Source organism: Poecilia reticulata, linkage group LG6 (genome assembly GCF_000633615.1).
Source record: "Poecilia reticulata strain Guanapo linkage group LG6, Guppy_female_1.0+MT, whole genome shotgun sequence".
Classification (NCBI taxonomy): domain Eukaryota; kingdom Metazoa; phylum Chordata; class Actinopteri; order Cyprinodontiformes; family Poeciliidae; genus Poecilia; species Poecilia reticulata.
In genome coordinates this window covers 18,582,119-18,604,196 of record NC_024336.1, presented here as the reverse complement: position 1 = coordinate 18,604,196, position 22,078 = coordinate 18,582,119, and the positions used below count along the sequence as shown (strand labels likewise).

Genomic DNA, 22,078 nt, shown 5'->3' with positions numbered 1-22,078 from the left:
TAAATATCACTGGCTATTCTCCTGCTTATTTTTTTTTAAATGTTATGTACTACATGAATAATCACTGCAGAGAGTAACTGAGAAAAGAAAGAGAAAGACAAGGTCTGTTATGGGTGCTCTTTTTAAGCTGTGCAAAGAAAATTTCATTTCAAACCTGTGCAATGAGAATTAAAAAGAAATTGAAGGAAAATATAAGAAAACATCACTGCCTTCCCTTTGACCTTCTTAAGAGACCTTATGAGGACCTCATAAGTTTTTTACACTGCGCAGTCTGGTGGAGTCACACTGACCCTGTCTGCGCTTTTATGAGTATATTTGTTGTGTGTGTGTGCGTGTGTGTGTGTGGTTTCAGAAGCTGACGGTCTGACGGGTCAACCCCACCGGCTTCCCTGATCATGACTTTTGCTGCGCTCCTCCTTAGCATCGCGTTGATACCCCAGTAGGGTTAAATCATGAAATAACTTTTTGGTTCAATTGTATTAGTTGCCCACCTGACTGCTGCCCGACCTCTGACCTTTAGAATTATCAATGAAACAGGATTTTACCAAACCTATTTTCATTTGGGGTCATATTAATATCATGAATCTCAAAGGGCCGATTATGGGAGGAAATATTGATAAAACTACCCACTAAACTGTTCAAATATGACCAAATAGCTGTCTCTGAAATTGATAAGTATTTCTTAAAGTTAAATGACACTGAACATCTTTTCACACTGATATATTTGGCGGCRTATAAATAACTGATTTGACTGATCAAGTGATATTTAAGCACACAATTGTTATCTTGAAGGTTTTATTCATGTGACCCTCAAAAGTATAGAGTGTCACGTAAAAAGTGGCACAWCATGCAACAATTTAGGCAAATTTCAACAAAGGGTGAGAAATGGATTCACTGGCATCTAGCCATGTATAAAGGATGACAAASCCATTTCTAGGGATCAGGGACTCCAGCAAACCACAGCGACAGCAATTATCCACTAATTAAGATAAAATGGAACAGTTGTATACCTTCCTAGGAGTGTCTAACAAAGTTTATCCAAGAGCACATTGACAAAGTCTTGCTTTGAGCCTGGTTTGCTCGTCAAAACCCAAATATTTATGTATTTTTTTTCATATTTACTGTACTTGCAAAGTTTCGCCCAACCTTCTCAACATTAGCATCAGCRATAAAACTCTAAACTTCAGCTGCTCACTTCTCAGCAGGCACAAAGGAGAGAGCACATAACCCTCATCTTATAATTATTGATTTCAAGATTCTGCTCTTAAACTACAAAGCATTCAGAATCCGCTCTCCCGTTTACAGATCTGAACTCATGACCTCACATGTGTCAGAGTGCAGCCTTAGATCATCTGATGAGCCTTCAAAGAGAAACTTTTTGGTAAAGGCACGCAATCTCCCACACCTTTTATATTCTATAACTTTATTTTCTGTCGAAGCAGCTTTGAGTTTCTACTTGACATCTTTCTTTTCAGACAGACGGACGGACAGACGAGCAAAATAATTGGGTCTCCTTCTCATTTTTCATATTTTGTCGAATTACAACAAGGTTCTATGTATTCTATTTTTCAGCACAAGTATTCTGTTTTTTTATTCATAATTATAACTGTGGGTCTTTTGGGCGATGTTTCCCCTAGTTTTGCACATCTAGCAACAGCATTTTTTTTATCTATTCTTTGCAAAATAGCTTAATTTCACTCTGGCTGTATGGAGACAAGATTAATTTACATGGTTTGGCACCAGTTTTGATGTGGATACAAGTCTGAGCTTTGAGAAGGCCATTATAATACTGCCATATTCAATAAATTGACCTGTTTTGATGAGGTTTGTATCAGATTAAAAGTCTTTTCAGATTTCAGTTTGAAAAACAAAAACAGTGTTTTAACGCCATGCATCTTTTTGTGGCTCTTCCCAATAATGCACTACTTTATGTTGGTCTCTCACGTAAAATCCAAATAAATTTAATGGATACCTGCAGTCGGATCACATGTGCAGGTACAAAGCTCCGATGCAGCTAAGAATCTATGCTTGGCTTTGTTCTCTTATTCTTAAAAAAAAAAAAAAAAAAAAACATAAGTGAACATTATCTCCAAGTTCACCTAAAACACTCTAGAGCGATAAAGAGGACAAAGATGTCCCCACTCTGCTTTGCCTGCTGTATGAGCTGCAAAAAAAACTAAAGTGCTCAATGAGGAGATAACTGATTGATGAGGTAGACAATAAGTTGGCCAATTAGAAAGTAAGGCAGAGAGTGAAACTGACCTCTAAAGTTTAGACAGCAAGTGACCGGAGTAAACAGACATGAAAAACAGAAAAATAGAAAGAATCTCAAAATATCAACAGAWTTTTTTCTTAGTTTTCCTATGAATCACAAATGAGGACAAGCAGTGTTTCTCTTATCTCCATGCTTCCCATCCTGTGTTTCCTGTTTTCACCAACTGCCCATAGAGAAACACATCCCAGCATAACTCAAGAGATCAATAAAGCAACAAAATATACGGCTGTGTACAGAGTCAACAGAAGTGAGAAGAAAAAAAAATAAAACAGCTTATATACAGATCAAGCAAATATGGAATGACGGTACAGTGACAATGAAAACAAACAAAACAATACAAGATGAAAGACGGTAAAAAAAAAAAGAAATCAAGACAGACGATGACAATGTTTGGTCACCATATGTAGAAGAGGACATAGTCGATGTAGCTACCTAGAAAGGCCATGACACAGATGCTGATGGCAAACATGGAGCTGAGGCTGAGGCTGCTGCCGTCCTCGCTGTGGAGCACGGCGAGCGCCACCTCGCAGTGCCGCCCTCGGTAGCCCTCGCTGCAGTGGCATGAGTAGCGCGACGGCGAGTGGGCCACGCACGTTCCGTGTCGACACGGCCGGCTGGCGCAGAGCGTGTAGATGCACGCTCTGCCCGAGGAGGTCTCTCTGGTCATGTGTCCCGGAGGGCACCTGTGCAGAGAAGATGAAGAACTGTAAAGGAGACACGTGAGACACTTGGGAAGCTGTCAAAAAAAAAAAAAAAAAAAAAAAAAAGAACATTGAATTTTTCAGGAGTTATGGCGTCTAAGCTGATGGTGTAAAAATAAATCCCTCAGGAGTTACACCTCTTCTATCAGATTCAAAGATATGTTCTTTGAAGGTTACAGAACGTTGACTGGAAATGAAAAAAAAAAAAAAAAAGAGGGAACAAGAAACCGGGACGCTAAGATTGGCTTTGCAGCAGTAGTCCGCCAGTATATTTGTACAAACTATCCCCTGAATATCACTCATCCCTGCCCCCTGCTTCTCTGAGTGCTTTGTATCCCGAGGCTGTGCTGCAATCACAGAATATGGATGCCAAAGTCCCCACTGGTTTGGAGTGTTGAAATCACAGCAAAGAGACTTAGTGATCCTGTAGAGTTTAAAGGGCCAGCCAAAACTCTTACAGTCGCTGCTGGTATGTGTTTTTCTTTAAAGTTGACTCAATATTTGACACTCTGCATGCAACTGGTCCGCTCGGCCTCGTTGCCATCTGTTGGACAATGGCGCGTCGAGAAACGATAAAACATTCACACAAAATTATCATACTAAGGACGCAAAACCTCCTTTATCTGCATTGTTTTCTGTATGTTTTGTCAGCTATTATTCATTCAAATGCAAGTCTTGCATAAATAAAAGCTCTACGACTTCTAATTTTCTGCTATGAAATTAAGAATTGTTGACTTTGGACCACCTTAGAAACAAACTGTTTAGTCAGTCGGTCATTTTCGGTTGTATAATTATGACTTCCAGTTATAATGTAAAGAACCTTTATGTCACCTTTTACTGAGACATGCAGCTTAAATCACACACAAAACATATTCCAGAAATATTGCCAAAATTGGATGTATTTTGACATAGGATAGCCTAGTTCTTCAGTAGATTCAAGTGTATCTCAAAAAAAAAAAAGAAAATTACAAAAAAGCGCAATATTTCTTGCCAGTCACCTCAGAAAGTGGTATCACTTATATATTATGTAAAGTCATCACACATATGTTGATATATTCTAATTTTAATGATTACAGAAAAAAAAAATCCCAGATTCAGTAACTCAGAAAATTAGGATACTGGGGAAACGGTCGCCAGTGAAAATGATGGTGTCACATCCTAATCAGCCAATCAACTCAAAACACCTGCCTTGACAGATATCCAGAAGACGGTCATCAACACCCTGACATGGGTAAGCCACAAAAGGTCACTGCTTAAGAAGCTGATTGTTCACAGAGCAAGCATATGAACAGAAAGTGAGTTACAGGGAGACGTGTGGTTAGAAAAACCACCAACAGGGAGAATCATAGCCTTGAGAGGATTGTCAAGTGAAATCAACTCCAGAATTTGGGGGAGCTGCACAAGGAGACTGTGGCTACACTACGCCAAAGTACACAGTCAATGCAGCTGGATAGCAGAAAATTTTAGAGCACTTCATGTTTCCTTTTACTGACAAGCCTTTTATTGGAAATGCTGGTTTTATTTTCCAGCAGGACTTGGCGCCTGCTCATGCTGCCAAAGGCACCAAAGCTGGTTCAGTGACCGTGGTGCTCCAGTTCATCATTAGCCAGCAAACTCCTCTGACCTGAACCCCAAAGAAAAGCCATGAGTCTCAGATTTGTTTAATGAAAGATACAAAACATGCGTTACATTTAGGTAGGAAATTATCTGAAAAGATTTTGTATAATTTTTACATCATGAAAAAAAAAATGTTTTAACCTGGGATTTATGACTTTTGACTGAGTGGACCTTAAGTTTCAGAAATGACAATATTTTTACCAACAAAATCATTTCTGAATGTAAAACCCTGGCATTGGGTGTCCCACAGGGCTCAGCTCTGGAACCTATTACTTTTATCCTAGCATCATCCTTTTATACATTCTACCTCCTGAGACTTATTCCTGGACATTTCTTACCGTTGTTGTGATAGTAACATTCAGTCTATTGCTGAATAACGTAAGATCTCATCCTTGATTAAATGCCTAGCCAGGAGGTATGCGTTTCTCTCTGCTATGTCCTTGCAGCATCATTTAAGACAATTAATAAAAAGTTGTGGTTTTACCAACTATAGAACATCTCTGAGCTTTGAAGTATTTTGTAAAACAAATTAGCCTAAAATGATTAATCATACTTTTATGTCTTCACTCATTCCAGGATGCAGCTACAAGGCAAACACTAAAAAGGAAGCAATAAATTACAGCCATTTTAGTGTTTTTGCATTGGCTGCCCTTACATTTTAGAATACATTTTAACATTTTAGTCGTAACTTTTACAGCCCTCTGTGGTTGTGCTCTTGTTTATAGCGCTGGTATATAGAGATTGATACCTCCCCTTCTGAAATCTGGTCACAGGTTGCTTGTAGTGCCACTGACTCATTATGAGCTCACAGAAAACACTTATTTGTTTGTTTGTTACAAATTATTTAGTGTCAAGTCTTTGTGACGATTTATTTCCAATATTACTACATACTTTACCATACTTTCCCAAACAACATTTTGCTCTTTGCTCTCAGGACATATAATTTCATTTTGCTGACTCACATGATAAAATGCACACATATTTCCCCTTAATTGGACTTAGCAAAACTGCACTAGTTTTGAAAATGGATCAATAATTTTTTTAATCAATTGGATTGCATTTAAGTGAGGGGATTTTTATTTTTTTGCTAGTTTTGTTAGTTGGCACAATAAATATAACATAAACTGAACTCAAGTTATTTATAAATGTACTTATAATTAATTCTAATTAATTTCTAATGTTGCTGATTTATGGCTGTGGTCAACTATTAAAAAACAGATTTTAAAAACGATGTTCATCACAGAGATCCTAAGCAGATCAAAATAAGTAATTTCTCATTTGGCTGGTCAGATTTGTGTATTAAGTTTTCCTTTCAAGGGACATTCTGACATTTTACTTGCTGATTCATGGCTTTGCTGAAGATCACATTAAGCAAAATTTCAGTATTATTTGCAAGTTATTGGAAGTTACTCTGAATGTGGAAATGACCTTTTGCATTTCCTTTGAGTATTAACGAGTGCCACCTTTTAGCTGATCCCCATTACTTAGATTGGATAGATACAAAAGATAAAAATGTAGAATAGGTCAGATAGTTGGACGGACGCACAGACAGACAGAAAGGCAGACATAGTTTTTAACTTTGTAAAAGTATAAATTGACTGCTGACATTTCTAACTTCATCATAAGTATGGTAATCCGATGCATCCTTTGTTTTCGGAGATCTGCATGCAAATATGTGCCGAGCGTGACTGCACACTTTAAGACCGCTTTAAAACGTTTGGTTGTTTATTCTCTATATTTGCAGCACCTGCAATCATGCTGTCTCCAGAGGTCCAAGCAGACCAAGGGAGGGGAGCAGTGGTGCTTTCTGCAGGCATCTGAGGAGCAGCCGACAGAGACGCCCTGTGAAGCGACCAGCACCTGAAGTCCTTCTGAATGCTGGTCCTGATCCAGGGGAACGGAGCGGCCGTTAAACCTCACATCACGCAAACAGCCTGGCGAACACAGAGGGAAATAAGAGAAGGGAGACGCTAGTCCTCAGGGCAAAAATCTTTTACAGGCACGCATTTACGCGGCAACAAGTGCGTAAACTGGAATATGCAGGCACACAAGCACTAACACTCGTAGACTTGCCGACATACCTGCCGACCAATGCTCTCACACTGCCAAACATACAAACAGCCTCGGGCAATGCTCTCAGCATGAATTTTTCTTTCTGGTGTGTGTTTTTTTTTTTTTTTCTTTTTCTACCGGTTAGTTTACTCGCTCTGTTGAAAGCACAAAGTCTTCTGCATCATGTAAATGCATATCAGTGCCACTGACATACTGTGTTTACTTGTTTTGAACTATGGCATCAAAACACATTTTGTTGTGTAACACCTGAGGTCCAGGAAGAGGTAAGTCTAGGTATTAAATCCACTGCATGTTCAGCTGGGAGACACATTCCTTTGAAAAAACAGATTGGAAGTTAATACTACAAGTCTTTAAGGAATTATTACTTCATTTTCTTCACCTGACCAGAACTTTAATCATCTCTGATTTACAGTGAATTAAAAAAGTATCTGCCATTTGCAAATCATCGAAGACATGACTTTCTACGTAAAGTGACAAGTGAGGCAACACAGAGCTTTTGTAAAACTCTTTCAGTCAGTGGTCCTTGAGATACTTCATTAAATTCTCTGTGCCTCACTGAAATCATTTCAGAAAATTTGAAAAGGCATATACACCTGTCAACTGTATATATTGTTCTGTCTTACTGTGTGTGAGCAGAATCCAGCAGAAAACAAGATTTGAAGGTCAAAAAAAAAAAATGCAGGACATTTTTACAGAAATTACTTGTTGTTAGCAATGCATTTAGTTTTCCAAGCAGAAACCTACCAAAGAAGCTGCGGTTGTGTCCTGATGGGAAAGAGTTCCCAAGCATCACCACAGAGGGATCAATAATGATCTCCTGACTCTGGCCGGGTGAGGCGGTGATTTCAAGTCGACCCCCGCCCCGATCCAGCCTCAGGGTGAACTCTCTGCCGAACCGATCCAACTCCACCTCATGCCATTCCCCGTCATCCAGGCGGTGGTAAGGCAGTGAGATATTGTAGTCTCCGTCTCCCAGGTTGTAGAAAACAGCCAGCAGGCCTTGAATCACCTGAAAACACAGTGGTACCTTTCGTAAAAATCCTCCAAGTGAAAGATTGAACGCATTTTGATAATCAAGACTTTGCTCCGAGTTTGAGGCATCCTAACTCTGCAGTTAGAGTACCGCTGTAAAACAAGCTGTTCAGTTTTGTCAGCTGCTGCAACAACACTATTTCTCTTAGTGTAGATTTCAAGACTCAGGAGTAAAATTGCAAAATGAGGTGCCACGAAGCAGACTGACAGTCTGACAAGAGTTAGATTTCTTGCCATATTGCGCTGTGTTGATGTGCAAAAAAAAAAAAAAAACAGCTCTTGAGCATAACAACATTATAAGAAGTAGGCCAGCTCCCAAGGTGAGGAAAAGGCAGCTAAGGGTGAGCAAGGCAAGAATTGTGAAATTTAAGCACCCATACAAGTCCGTCTGCTGTAAAACCTGGCAGAAAAGTGGGATGGAAATTCCAGCGGTAAGAATTTATTCGGCAATTTTGCAGCAATGATGCTCTGCCAGGCTGCTCCACACATCACTGCATGGCAAAGTCATCCCGAAGGCAAGGTATACATGAAACAACAATTATCTTCAGCAGTTAGGGATGAGTGAACACAATGGACAAACCAATGTGAGGCTTCCCATAACTGCAGCTTGTACATGTCCTGAGCTTAATTGGAAACAGTAGGTCTTGATAATTCAGTCAGCCCGGCATGCATTAACTATTGCTCCCTCAGCAGGAGCCCCTTTCTACTGGACGCACACCCATTTATAGAAAAAAAAAAGAAGTCTAAGTTCAATGTGATTTCCCTATTGCTTCATCTTGCCTGTAGTGCAAAGCAGAAATTGTGTAAAAAAAAAAAAGGTTAATCAATACACAGGTACAAATTATTATATAAACTTTCTGCAGTATCCCTTGAGTCATATGCAATCATCCCTTCTCAAAATATATTTCAGCATATTTCTGAGGTCTGAACTATGTCAAAGATCTGATTTTTTTACTCGTTTTAGAAGTTACTTGTGGAGTTTATCCCAGACACCCTCTTAAAAACTTCTTCTCAGCAAGCATTACTCTAAATGTTTTCTTCACAGAGAGGCTGAACTCCTCTGAGAACCGAATGCAGTTTCTACCCAGCCTGCCCTTGGTAACCTCTGTGTGAAAAAGTACTTATTTATTCAGTGGGCACTCAATTCCATATCTATCCATAAGAAAAAAAAAAAAAGAAAAAGAAAACTGGGGCAAAAAGGCCGCCCTTTAAATTAGAAGGTTTAGTCAGAAAACACAGTATGGTGTGTTCAAGTGTTTCTGTGTGTTTTGGGACAAGGCTGAAAATGTTTCAGCGTGTTTGCTGCAGACAGACATCAGAAGCTTTATACAGCTCACCAATTCAGTTCCACAGAGGGTTTCGCAGAAAAGCTCCACAGTCCTCACACCACACATTAAAGTCAACAGCCTTTTCCTTCTCCTGTCACTGTGGGACTGAAACGAGGGAAGGGGACACTATTGTTTTTTTTCCTCATGCAGCATGAAAACTAAAAGAACAAGGGCTGGTGCTTTAAACCGTGCTGTCTGACAAATAAGTGCCAGCACAAAAACGAGATGTTTTTTTTTTTATGTTCTTTTTTCAACGGCAGACTGGCAGTGTGAAATCCGTAATAGAAACAGTTTCGGTGCAACCAGGTGACCTGTGAGTGACAGTCCTACCAGTCAGTTACTTCCAGGCACTGTTCTCACTTGGCCTGTCAGCTGGTTAGATGAAATCCTTTGACAGGGAACACCACCATCATAAACACTCAGCATGGTGTCAGGCAGACGACACACAAGAAGTAGAGTACACTGTCTGCAGCAGTCAACTAATTGGGTTGAAGGAAGTATGCAGATCCAGTGCCTTAAAATAAGTATTAGTACCTCTTGGGATTATTTCATGTTTAAATTTAAAATTTATGTTTTAAATATGATGGTCCAGCTCAAAGCAGCGACAGCAAAAGATGCATGAGGTTTTCAAAACTTTTAGAACAAAAATCAGTAAGTACTATGTAAATTTGTAGACAGCAAATTCAGTGCCGTAGGAAACCATTATTCTGTGTAAATGCAGCTTCAAGTCTTTAAGGGCTACCACGTTTGCACATCTACAGGTTGAAATTGTTGCCTCATATGAGGTATGAGGCAACCTCATACCTCAAAAGACAAGTGGAGGATTTTAGAACCTGGATTGTCTAGTTTTGTGTATGAATAATAAGATTTAGGACTGGACTTTTCTAACACAGAAAAATAAAATAGATTATCATGAATATGGGAACACAACACACAATACTCAAAGGCTCTTAATGACATAATACAATGGACCTGTCATCACAGCTTTGGGGTATTTGATACCCCAAAGCTGAATTTTCTCCTGTTTTTTATTTTTTATTTTTTTAAGACACGTTGGCCTTTGAATTGATTATATGTGTAATGCTGCTTTTTCTAAAGTTCGCTTCTGTTTTTATGATTAAAATCTTCGAAGATGCATAAAAATGTATTAACAGTATCCCAATACAAATAACATGATGGAAGGGAAAAAGCTCAAATTTGGTTTCATCAGATCAGAACATGTTTGCTTGTGGCAAACTGACAACACGGCACCTTGTACCTTTCTTGCGCCAGCTCTCTTCTTTCCACTCTTGTACAAATTGGTGCAGTCCAATTTGTGGAATGCACCACTAATAGTCTTTTTTTTTTCAGGCTAAAGATTCACCCTCCCAACTTTCCACTGGCCTCTTTTTTGCTTTTCTTATTAATGCTTTTCATGTCTGGCCTGTCAGTTTAGGTGGATGACTATGTTTTGATGGGTTTGCTGTTGCACCATCCATTTTCCATTTTTGGATGATGGCTTGAACAGTGCTCCATTAAATATTCAAAGGCTGTGTTATTGTTTTATAGAAAAAAAACCCTAACTTCTCCCTGGATATTATCCTTTGTCTTCAAGTTGCTGCTTGTACACTAATTTTCTCTAACAAACCTCTGAGTTCTTCTTAAAACAGCTGTACTGTCTAGTAATTAGGCGGTCTCTGAGGCTGGATTTTATTCAGGAGTCTTTTAAAGGCGTCTTGAGATTACCTTTTTTGACAATTGGTGCTGTACAACTACAGCAAATTGTACTAAACTTCCTTGAATTGCAGGAAGGCTTAAAATGAATTTATGCAACTCAGTTTTGCAAAAACCATGTGTTCTTTTTATTTAATTTAAAGTTATGCTCCACTTTATTCTGGTCTGTTGTGTAAAAAAATGCATGACATACAGAGGTAATTGTAGCTGTAATGTGATAAAATGTGAACAACTGAATACTTTTGTAAGGAACTGTTTTTATTGCATCTAGTGACATACTGCACAGACTCTGAGCTTACTTCTCCACATAAGCTGTGTCAGAACTCAGAAGTGTTTAACAAGAGATCTGACCTTCCATTTACTGCTATGTCCACTGACTCCCTTGCTATATGAAAGTGGTTATGAAACCTTATCCAGAAACAAAAATACCCTTGAATAAGGAGGGCCTATTATTTTTAATCAAACACTTTCCGAAAAGGCTCTCTGCAGATCTAGGCAAAGAGCCAGTAAGGAACATACATATGTCAGTCAACAGCCCCCTCAGTATCCACCCATATGTCTCCAACCCTGATATTACTCACTCACAGCCTGACAAGCATCTGCTGCAATCATTTGCAGGGCCTAATTTGAGGCTCACAAACAAGACAATCGCAGCTGTCAAGGTGGAGGCGGGTGACCAGCCGTGACTCACCTCTAAACGCAGGTATTCACTTTGCTCCTGGGACAGCAAGCTGAGGATGACCCCTGTTAAAGCGCGAGTACGGACCCCAACCTGGACTCTGGTCCGCCTTGCAGGGAGAGACCACAAGAGCTGCAGCTGAACGTGGCTCCGGCCGTCAAAGGAAAACTCTGGAGTCACTTGTCAATCAAAAAAAAAAAAAAAAAGCACAATAGGGCTTGTTCAATTAATTCAGCTGTCACATGGGAAATACATGAGGGAATAACAGCGAGGGTGTGCGGCTGTGCAAAAGCACTTTATGTAAGACGGGGTTATCTTCCCACACCAGCAAGTTTTCCCATTTGGGTCTGCACACCTCGTGAGGTTCAGACTGAAAACGTCATGGTCATTTAAAGGCAACTCTACGGGCCTACCTTGATCACAATGCGGGCCTGTAAACCCTTTTTCACACAGGCAGCTGAAAGAGCCCCACTCCCCGTGACAGCTGCCCCGCTTGCCACAGGAGGGAAGCTGCTCCAAGTCGGCGCAGTGGTTATCAATGAGACCGCAGCCGGGCAAAGTGTTGGAGGATTCGGCAGGAGAACCAAGGTCATGCAGCTAGATTGAATAAAAAGGAAAGAAACAGGAGAAAGAGAGTTGAAGAATGACACACTGAAAGAAGGAATGAAAAAAACAAGAAGGAAATTGAAAAAATATAGTTTTATTAAAGATTTGTAAAAAGAAACGGTAATGGTAAATTAAAATCAAATCTTTCAAAAAGCTGTTTTTGTGAAATCAATTTCAGTGTTTGATAAACTCTAAAATGGAACATTAAATAAGTTTTATCTGAGATAAAGGAGGAGGAACTTCTGAATGGAGACGCAGTGAGTGAAAACTAAACAATCCTTCAGCTTTCTTTCATACAAACATGGAACAGGGCACCCAGCTGCTACCGGCAAAATGCAGTCGGCTGATCAACAGCAACTGTCAGCACAGGTATAAAAATGGACGTCTGAGGAGTTTGTTCATCTGAAGCTTTTAAGGAGTGTGTTAATAAAAAAAAGACATCAGGTTGTATCTATTAGAGTAGAACCAACTGTTGTAGCACATTCAGTAATCGTAGAGGGGGATGGGGATATGAATGTTTGAGTACATTATGTTTGTTTGTTTGTTTGTTTGTTTGTTTGTTTGTTTGTTTGTTTGTTGACATGGCAACAGTTTTATTTGTCTTTGGGCATCAAATTGAAGTTTTGTTGGCATTGGTATTTACCTTAATTATTCTGCTTTAATCATCCTAATGACCAAAACAGTATGACGTTAACGTAATGCGCTCGGGAATGAGTTCTGTCAGTGTAGTGTTCTGGTAAGAATATAGAAACAAATGCAAATCTGTGTGTGTTCGTTGGTTGATACTGTTGAACTCCTTGTGCAGTTTATTATGCTCCTGGCTGATTATATATTGATGTGTTTTAATTGCTGCACGGTATGCAGGTTGTGTATTCATTTTATTAATTAATGTGCTGCTTTTTCCTTTACAATGTGGTCGATGTTATGTTCTCGCGTTCATTTTTATTTCGTGTTTCCATTTCAAATCCCACATGTGTGTACCTTTAAAAGCCTATATACACTCAAAGACAAGCCCTTTTCTTCTCCCTTTCTGACATTACATTATACTACCTTTTATTCTGTTTTAGATCAGTTAGGATTACAAATATTTATATTTACTAAATGACAGAATGATACATTTTCTGTAAATGCAAATGTTTACACACACTTCCTTAACATTTCGTAGCGTTATCCCTCTGCAAGATTTTACAGTAAGCTGTGTATTTGATTTATTGCTTTAAATAAATCCAAAGTTATGACACGGTTTAACTCAAATACTGGAAATAAACATATGACACAAGGTTATAACACTATGATCTGAACTTTTCCAAATTCTCGACAAAAATGGCAAACTTATTGCATATTAAATTCCAATTAATAATAATAAAAAATAATACTGATAAATAAAAATTATGCATGCAAGAAACCTTTGTATCACTCAGACCTAAATCACATAAATTATTTTACTAAATTGTATTATTTATAAACTTAACAAGTTTTCTGTCGTAACAGAACAGATTAAAGGAATACAACAGAGCCACCTATTCGTCCAGCCATGTAGTTGTGTTAAACTCAGATCACTTTTTTTACTTTACCTTGCTGTCCACAATCAAGTCCCGTATACATCCGGTATAGTGTTTGTGTTGTAGTTGTGGGTATTCATATGATATGTTCTCATTGATTCCTCCAAGCTGCAGAACATGGCTTACATTCAGGTACCTGGGGATGAAAAACAACCAAAGTATGTGTACTAAGGGAAACTTTTCAAGGTTACAATTCAAGGCAGAACTTGCAACAAAAATAAAGCGGAGACTGCAGTTGTAACATGTACATACAATACCAGCTGTCTGTTAGAATTCATAGTTTTCTTCGGTTCTTGCTGAGGCGGTCATCACTTTTTGTACGTACAGAAAACAAATGTGACACCTTTTTAATGTTCTTTTCCTCTTACTTTGAAAGTATGCATTATACTGGTATGTAAATTACATTTATGAGAAAGCAAAATCCACTCAGAAAGAGATTCCTCTACTACTTTCAAGACATGTCAAGGTGATAATTTCTCCGCCAAGGTAAGTCAAAACATACCCTCACTGAAATATGCTTTTTATTTATGAATCTCTTTATCTGTAAAATTATAATAAAATATACATTTATTACAAGTTTATCAACAGATAGTCTATTAATAAATAACCTATTAAGCCTATGGAACACCATGATTGTTTTAAACAGAAATTGGAATGTTTACCTGACAAAAAAAAAAAAAAAAAACATTATGGTGGGATTATGTCAAGTGGACGTGTGGCCACTTACTACTGAGGAAAAGTTGTGAGAGTGAATAGATCAATAAAGCAGCTTTCTCCTCACCCACCAAAAACAGTTTGCCTGTTCAAAAGACTTTATCCTCATGAATATGAAATAAATAAAATCCTGGTTCCAAGGGAAAAGAAAATTGCAAGGGAAAAGACAAAACACAGTTCATACTGCAGTAATAACAGATAGCTCTAGATTAGTCAGAAGTCAGAGCACAGAAGTTTCTAAGAAACAAAACATGTAATTTTAGCATGTTTTTTTTTTCTTCTAGATTTTATGTGTGCTGTCAGTTCAAAACTCCTGCTAATATCCCATAATTGCTTCATGGAAAGAAATCAATAATGTGTATTTGAAATAACAGGCTGGATATTAAACATTTGTTTTTCTTAGTGTCTGAGCAAAATGAACAAAAGATTTCAAAGCCCTGTTGTAACTTCCCTTCCAACCACAACCTGTGCAGCACTAGCTTTCAGAGATTTAAAAGTGAATAAACCTTTCAGTTTTTAAAAGAAAAAAGATAGACATATAAAGCTTGAGGGACATGACAGATGTTTAGCTACAATACCATTTTGACAGCTGTATTGCTGAAGTGCAGTTCAACTTCTGGGTTAAAGAGCAAACAGATTATACATGATATAGTGAGAGTTTTTCCAAGTCCTAACAATCTTTATAATATGTGTGCAAAAAATAATAAAGCTTCATCACAATATTATGTGTAAGGTGGCAATTTTCAAATTGTAGCTAAGCTGAAACAACAATAATGAGTCCAGAGGCAAGCCAGGTCCACGGTGGTAGTAAACAAGTTGAGCCGTGACCAAGCACAAAATGCTATGAGGATACGAAGTCAAAAATTAATTGGCATTTTAAGGATTACATTTCAGGAAATCATCAACAGTTTCTTTCCCCCCAGAGAAAACAGTGTGGCACACGAGAAACTAAAAACAGCCTGTGTATCCATCTGATTTAATTTTAATAAATAATAAACCCTGGAAAAACATAAGCAGCATTTTCGATGAGAATTTCTGGGTTTGAACTGTTAGACATGCTGTCTAACGTACGAAATGCCATAAAGATGCTTTGTTTGGTAAAACGTGATTCTAAGTTAACAGATTCAATTTGATTTCTAAGCTGAGATATTTAACTGAGAATAAATGGAAAATTAATTTGATACTGCTTTGATACACTTTTGAAGAAAAAATATGTAATTTTCTTTGTTCTGTCTTTCATTTGTTTATCTTATATTTGTAATGTACAATGCCAGTTGCTAAGTAAAACCTAAAAGGCATACATTTTGTGACTTAGAAAACATTAAGACATGAATGCAAATTAGAATGTGAAACAGAGCATCTACTAAATACTACATTGAAAGTAGCAACCAATCCAAAACATCTTGAAAAGTGTAAGTTTTCCCTCCCCTGCTGCTAGTTTTGCATCTAATCCTCACACTGCCCAGTGAGGATATGGGGCATGTCCCTCCGGTCCATGCGTCAGTTTAGGTTTAAAAACAGTAAGTGGAAACTAAACACAAATAGATTTGTTTGGGCTTGCTAAAGAAAGCCACACTCCAGTTTAAAGAAGGCTCTCTTGAATTATTCACACTGTTACTTCTCATGCACTCAAAACAAATGCAGCCACAAATTTTCCTGTGTCCAATTAAATACTCATTGAAAATACAGCCATTAATTTGTGTCTTTTTTTATTAAAAGAACCACTTGGTTAATAATAAGCAAAGCGGTTAGTTAGTTCACATCTGCTTCATTTACGTAGATTCGTGTTTCATATTTTAATTTTCAAGTACAAATGTATCCTATCTGTGTCTTTTTAACTCATGTTTTAAATATACAAACATAAAACATGTATTGGAGATATTTCTACTGTGGTCCAGCTTCAAATGTGAACTGTGCAAACACCATGGATGGTTGGAGGGAGGGACGAATCTTTTCCAAATGACCTGTGACAGGAACATATTAAACTCATATGCTAATTATAAAATGAATTGTTCGTTAATGGCGTTTCCCTCTCTTTAATTACAATTTCGTGGCAGTACGGCCACGAAAAGGCCAGCTAGATCTACAGATGGATGAATGGTAGGATAGAATGTTCACACAAAGGGATAGAAAAATAAAGCCTGAAAATACAGATACTTTTTCCAAACTATTTTCTCTTTCCAGAATTAATTATTGGTCTTACTTATCCCTGTTGGGCGTGACCCCTCGTATTTCACAGGAAGAGCGATCCTCTGTCATCGCCCAAGAATCCACCCCCTCTGCTTCCATGACAATCGCACTGGAGCATCGATCCAGAGTAAAGCGCACTTCCTTTAAATTGGGTGGGAAAGAAAAAAGAAGTCATTACAGCCGCATGTGGGGATGAATGTTGAGCTTCTTGACAATTCCGTGGCACCGCAGCGTGTTTTCTAATCTGACATTTCTCTCGCACGTAGAGTGAAACAGTCAGTGACAATCGCGTAGGAGCTATGGCAGTTCTGTACTTCTCTTACTTTGCTGTTGCTCCTCACATCAAGGCGGTGCCAACGTCTGTCACTCACTCCAACATTTGTTAACTGGAGAACTAGGGTCCCAGAGCCATGGTTGATTTTAAGGCTAGGAGTCCCACCAATCAGCTCTGTAAAAGACGAACATCAAAATTAATAGAAGCCGCTGAAAAATAAGTGGACAATTAATTCTGGGGGAAATTATTGGAAAAAAAGGTCAAAGTCAAAAAGCAGCTCAAAATGCAGGTGTGATTAAAAATATAAAACCAGGGTAAACAGAAAATAGTGATGAAATGTATTGTAAACCAAACAGGGTATAAATAAAAGAAAATAATAAAAAGGCAAGGTTCAAGTTCCCAGTTTGATACAGGGAAATACCCAAGGAAAGTTTCTTCTCTTAAACAAAGAGAATAAACAACTGAACACAGACTGGAGCGCAGAATCTGAGTAGCAGAGAGAACTGTATGCTGCAAGCCACATTGAGAGCACTCATGGCAAAGTTGTGTTAAAAGCCTCAAAATGAATTCAGGTTTACATTTCTTGAATGTACACAGTTGATTGTGCATTTTAGTAATTCATGGCTTCGAGTTTGCCATAGGAATAATTGTAACATGATACAGAAGGACGTTTCACTTAATCCCTGATTGCTGGCAAGCCTGTTGCCAAAACAAGGTGATTATGTTTTGAAAAAGCTCAATGTTAAGAACGACAAAGAATCTGAGATACTGTGGGATCACTTCTCATCATTATGTTTTAAGGACGAGAAATAATCGTCCTTTTTTAGATCGTTTGACAGAAGACTCCAGCAACACTTGAAATGCAAAGGAACCAACTTCACTGCATTCATAACCCCAAAAATGGACAAGAGCCAACATTTTTTGGTTCCCCAGAATTTTAAATTTTTCTGGAGTCTTTATCTTACCAGATCTTTGTCCCTCTCCATGCACCTTGTAAGTAGCTGAAATACCAGAACATTTAAAATAACAACATCCTCTACCATTCAGATTATTCTACGGCAATAAAAAAATTATTTCTTTTGGGTCCGACACTGAAAATAGCTCTTTATCATGGGGTGACAGAAGAAATTTAAGAAATGACTTTGGCTCGTTAAGAGTCATTAGTTTGGAGAACATTAACTAGAAAACATATAGACATACTGTATATCCATGAATGTAGGCAGGGAGCATTTGCACAATGATAGAAACAATAACCTGATAAAACTCCACTATAACTGCATCATTATATAATATAAAATTAAAAAGACTGTTTCTTTACTATGTTACACAATTGGATGATATTACTTTTACATTCAGCATATTTAACATCGTCTTCACTCTAGTTGCCTTGAGAAGATGGTATGCTTCTTCTAAATGTTTCAGTGCCTCCTAAGGCTGCAATGGAATTAGATCTTTAAGGCGAAACATACTTAAATTGTATTAATTTGTTTTGATAAAAAAAAAAAAAAACTATGAAAAAAAAATAAAGTTCCCAGAGTGAGCCTTTGTATCAGCAACAATAAACTGTGTTGATGTTTCTTTCATGAAGTCACTGTGTGCTTTCCGAGTAGTTACCTGTGAAGTGGACTGCACCAGGTATTCAACCATGCTATGAAAGATTCCCAACAGAGCAAAAAAATAAAGCTCAATTCAAAGAAATCTGGACCTGAGTCAACAAAAAGCAACTATGGTTCACTGATTTTCTGTGTGATGGCACAAGTGATCAATCATTACTGGAGGCGCAAAAAAAAAAAAAAAGGAAACATATTTTCTTTCCAGTAAGACCTTACTGGGATCTTTAAACTCAGTAAATCAAGACTCAAATGCGCAACACCTCACGCTTTACGCTTTTCCGTTATTGATTTCAAAGGATCGCATACAGACAACAATCTATCACACGTAGACAATCCTTTTTCCTGCAAGGAGATTTAACACGAACATGGCAAAATTATTTTATTTTTCCACGTTTTGCAAATATGAAAGCAAATAAACGTAACATCTCAGATTAACTTTTATTTGCTTTTCAATCCAAATTGGTTTTCATTGCTCATMCCTAGCTGATAAGAATTTTGCTGCAGCATTTTTGTGCTAAAGGCTTTAAATCATTATTCTTTATTGGAAGAGATAAAGAAACAGGGTTTTCATAGAATTACACTGAAATTGTGCGGCTTGTTTTAGGGATGGTAATTTCAACTATGCCAAACAAAACTATTTAATTTCCCAGGGCTCCATTCTAATACCAGTGCTATGTCTTTATTTCTCTTCATATTAGTCTAGTGTTTGAAAAAAAATAATAATTTGCTTTCATGCTCATTTAAATGTTCATTTTCTGATCAAGTACGATGAATGCTGCTTATTGCATATCATACTTTCAAGGTATCCTATGCTCTTGCAAATAGTTTACATGTCGTGGAACAAAAATATATAAGTAGATATGTTTTCTTTCTGCGGCCATAAATTATGCTCCAACAATATATCTAAAATTCTAATTTGAATTTTCTGCTGAAACCTTTCAGACTGGGGATGTTTAGTTCAGTTCCTTGTGGGATATTTTATGTGTACCTGCTCAAACACACCTGCATATTTTATTGCTATAAAGATGTAAAATTGTTGCAGTTACGGCTATCATAATTTTATAAGACACAGGTGGTTTGAAATGTAGGTGTTTTTATTTACCATTATTTCTATTGCTTTATGATATTTTTACCAACTATGCAGCATAATATTTACTGTTTTACTGCTTTTACTGTTGTACAAAAGCTATCTACACAATAGCTTTACATTTTTCCATGCGCTCTGCATTTTGCATTTTGTCTGATTAGTTTTTCACATACTTGATCTTCTGGCACTTTGAAAGAATCTAATCAGTGAGTTGTTCAGACATACAGGGGAAAGTATGTCACGCTAAGAGCAGAAGAAGTTCAACCTTCTCACCTTTCATCTACCCACTCAAAAGTCAAAAGTTGTGCTCTCTTTTTGTTTTTGCTGTGAACTGGAAATTCTCATAAGATATATGTTTTATTTTCTCCTTTTGTTTTGGAAATAAAAGTCCTTGCTGCTCTTTCTGGTCTATCTAAGGTTTTGTTGATCTTTGTTTTCATTCGAGTTTCTGTTTCAGACCCAGCAGTCTTGCAGTGCTATGAACTTTAACTTTGAACTTCCTAATTAATACACGTAGAGCCTGAGACTTGGCTCCTGAGATTTAAACTTTCTCTAACTATTCCAGCATCTAACCTGGAGGTGCTCATATTTACTGGCTAGCAATGCCAGGCACTGGGTCAGATGTTCCTGAGAAGCATTTCCTTCACAAGTTGGTTTCCAAATAGTTTGAAAATTGCAACAACTGTCACACTAATGGGCACCAAAGAAATCAATGAGATCTTATTGCTACAATATGTTAAGACAGGGGCTGAACAGTGGCACAGTTGGTAGAGCTGTTGCCTTGCAGCAAGAAGGTCCTGGGTTCGAGTCCCAGCCTGGGGTCTTTCTGCATGGAGTTTGCATGTTCTCCCTGTGCATGGTGGTCTTTCTCCCGGTACTCCGGTTTCCCCCCACAGTCCAAAAACATGACTGCTAGGTTAATTGGTCTCTCTAAATTCTCCCTAGGTGTGAGTGTGTGGGTGCATGATTGTTTGTCCTGTGTATCTCTGTGTTGCCCTGCGACAGACTGGCAACCTGTCCAGGGTGAACCCTCCTGACCCCACCAAGGAACAAGGGTGTACAGAAAATGGATGGATGTTAAGACAGACATAAATGTTCAAGGTGAGTAAAATGTCAAAACTGAGCTATGCTCATCATCTGTTAATGGGAGAAAAAAAACAATAGATCCAAGATGTTTTTACCATCAAGTTCAAACAGCCATTAGAAATAGAAGCAGGTACTGCTGCAGTCTCTAAACACTAAAAAATTGAAACAACAGCTACAAAACATTTTTTTCATGAAATGTGATGCTAAGAAATATTTGTAGTGGCAGAGCTAGACAGAAAGAAAAATGTGCTTCTAAAATCATACCTTTGGTTGCTGTTTTGGTTTGCGTACCACTTTTTGACTTTCAAAAACTTCAAGTAATTCTGTACAATATACACGCAGGAAATGATTCAATATCATAAATAACAGGCTGTGGGCAAAAATCTCCTTCAATAAGGACATTGGTGGATGGGGGTATCCGTACCAAACAATTGCCATTTCATCTCTTCCACTTTGTATCCTGTTTTTGTACCCTTGTAAACTACAGAGTATGAGTTAGTTTTTCATTGTAGCTCAGTATTTTTGATAAACTGTGGAGATGAATGGTGACAAAAAATCTAATTATGCACATACTATTTTTTAATTTTTATGTTAGTATTTTGAAACTTTATATTATACCTTATTTACAACCAGTTTACTTCCAATCCACATTTTGACCCCTTAAAATATGATTAAGACGTGTAATCACACCAAAATTACTTTCTGATTACCCATATTTCTTACTATTACAGTAAATTATGAGGTGAATATCAACAATTACTTTTATTTTTGGCTGTCAAGTTTACTGTGAAGTTTGAGGGAATGAAATGTCCCTCAGAAGACATTAACAGTTTTGTACCTGGTACAAAATGACTGAAAGTGCAAATGTGAATAAGGACATTGGTGGTTGGGGGTATCCGTCTCCTGCTGACAGTAGAAAAAAAGCAGGACAACAAAGTGTGTGAACTAGAGTTATTTTTGTTTGATTATGGGTTATAATTTGTCACAAATTTTATGAGCCAACTTATCCAAGCTGGAATCAGAAGCAAACATTAAGATGTAATAAAAAAAATTTTCAGAAAATTAGACACAGTTAAACGAAGGCATGTTTTAGAATTAGTTATAGAAATACCATTTCATACTCATGCACCAGAAATGCATGAGTATGAAATGGTGGTATGAATTGGTGCAGGAGAAACCTATTTACAGGCTGATAATTCAAAACTGGTTGCAGAAACATGTCTTTCCATAAATATAACTTCACAGTGAGGATGCATTTATTTTATTTTACTTAGACTTTTTTTTTTTAAGTTTATCAATATGTCAAAAATAAAAAGAAAAGCTTCCTTTTATTCTTAAGAGTTACAGCAGGCCAGCAAGTCCTGCTGATGTTCACTCTGATAGTGAATATCTACAGAAAATAAAGGTTTTTCGATTGTTTCACTGCAAGTATGATATTGACCTCAGGGGCTTATGAAAAAGGATTGCTTACATATTTATTAGCAAAAGTGTTTAGTCTTTAAAGCATATTGAGCTGATGGTTGTATAA

General features: G+C 37.6%; 1 protein-coding gene across 1 annotated transcript in view; it reads right to left on the bottom strand.

Annotated features, from left to right (window-relative positions):
• The window catches only part of LOC103466206 (neural-cadherin-like), a 133,468-nt gene that overhangs the window by 9,459 nt on the left and 101,931 nt on the right, over positions 1–22,078 (bottom strand). The window contains exons 24-31 of the mRNA XM_008411644.2: positions 16,814–16,938; positions 16,504–16,631; positions 13,599–13,722; positions 11,832–12,015; positions 11,431–11,597; positions 7,411–7,675; positions 6,341–6,527; positions 2,708–2,958 (exon numbers count right to left, since the gene is read on the bottom strand). Of these exons, the coding sequence (XP_008409866.1) occupies positions 2,708–2,958; positions 6,341–6,527; positions 7,411–7,675; positions 11,431–11,597; positions 11,832–12,015; positions 13,599–13,722; positions 16,504–16,631; positions 16,814–16,938 (1,431 nt within the window). The remainder of the gene's footprint in view (positions 1–2,707; positions 2,959–6,340; positions 6,528–7,410; positions 7,676–11,430; positions 11,598–11,831; positions 12,016–13,598; positions 13,723–16,503; positions 16,632–16,813; positions 16,939–22,078) is intronic.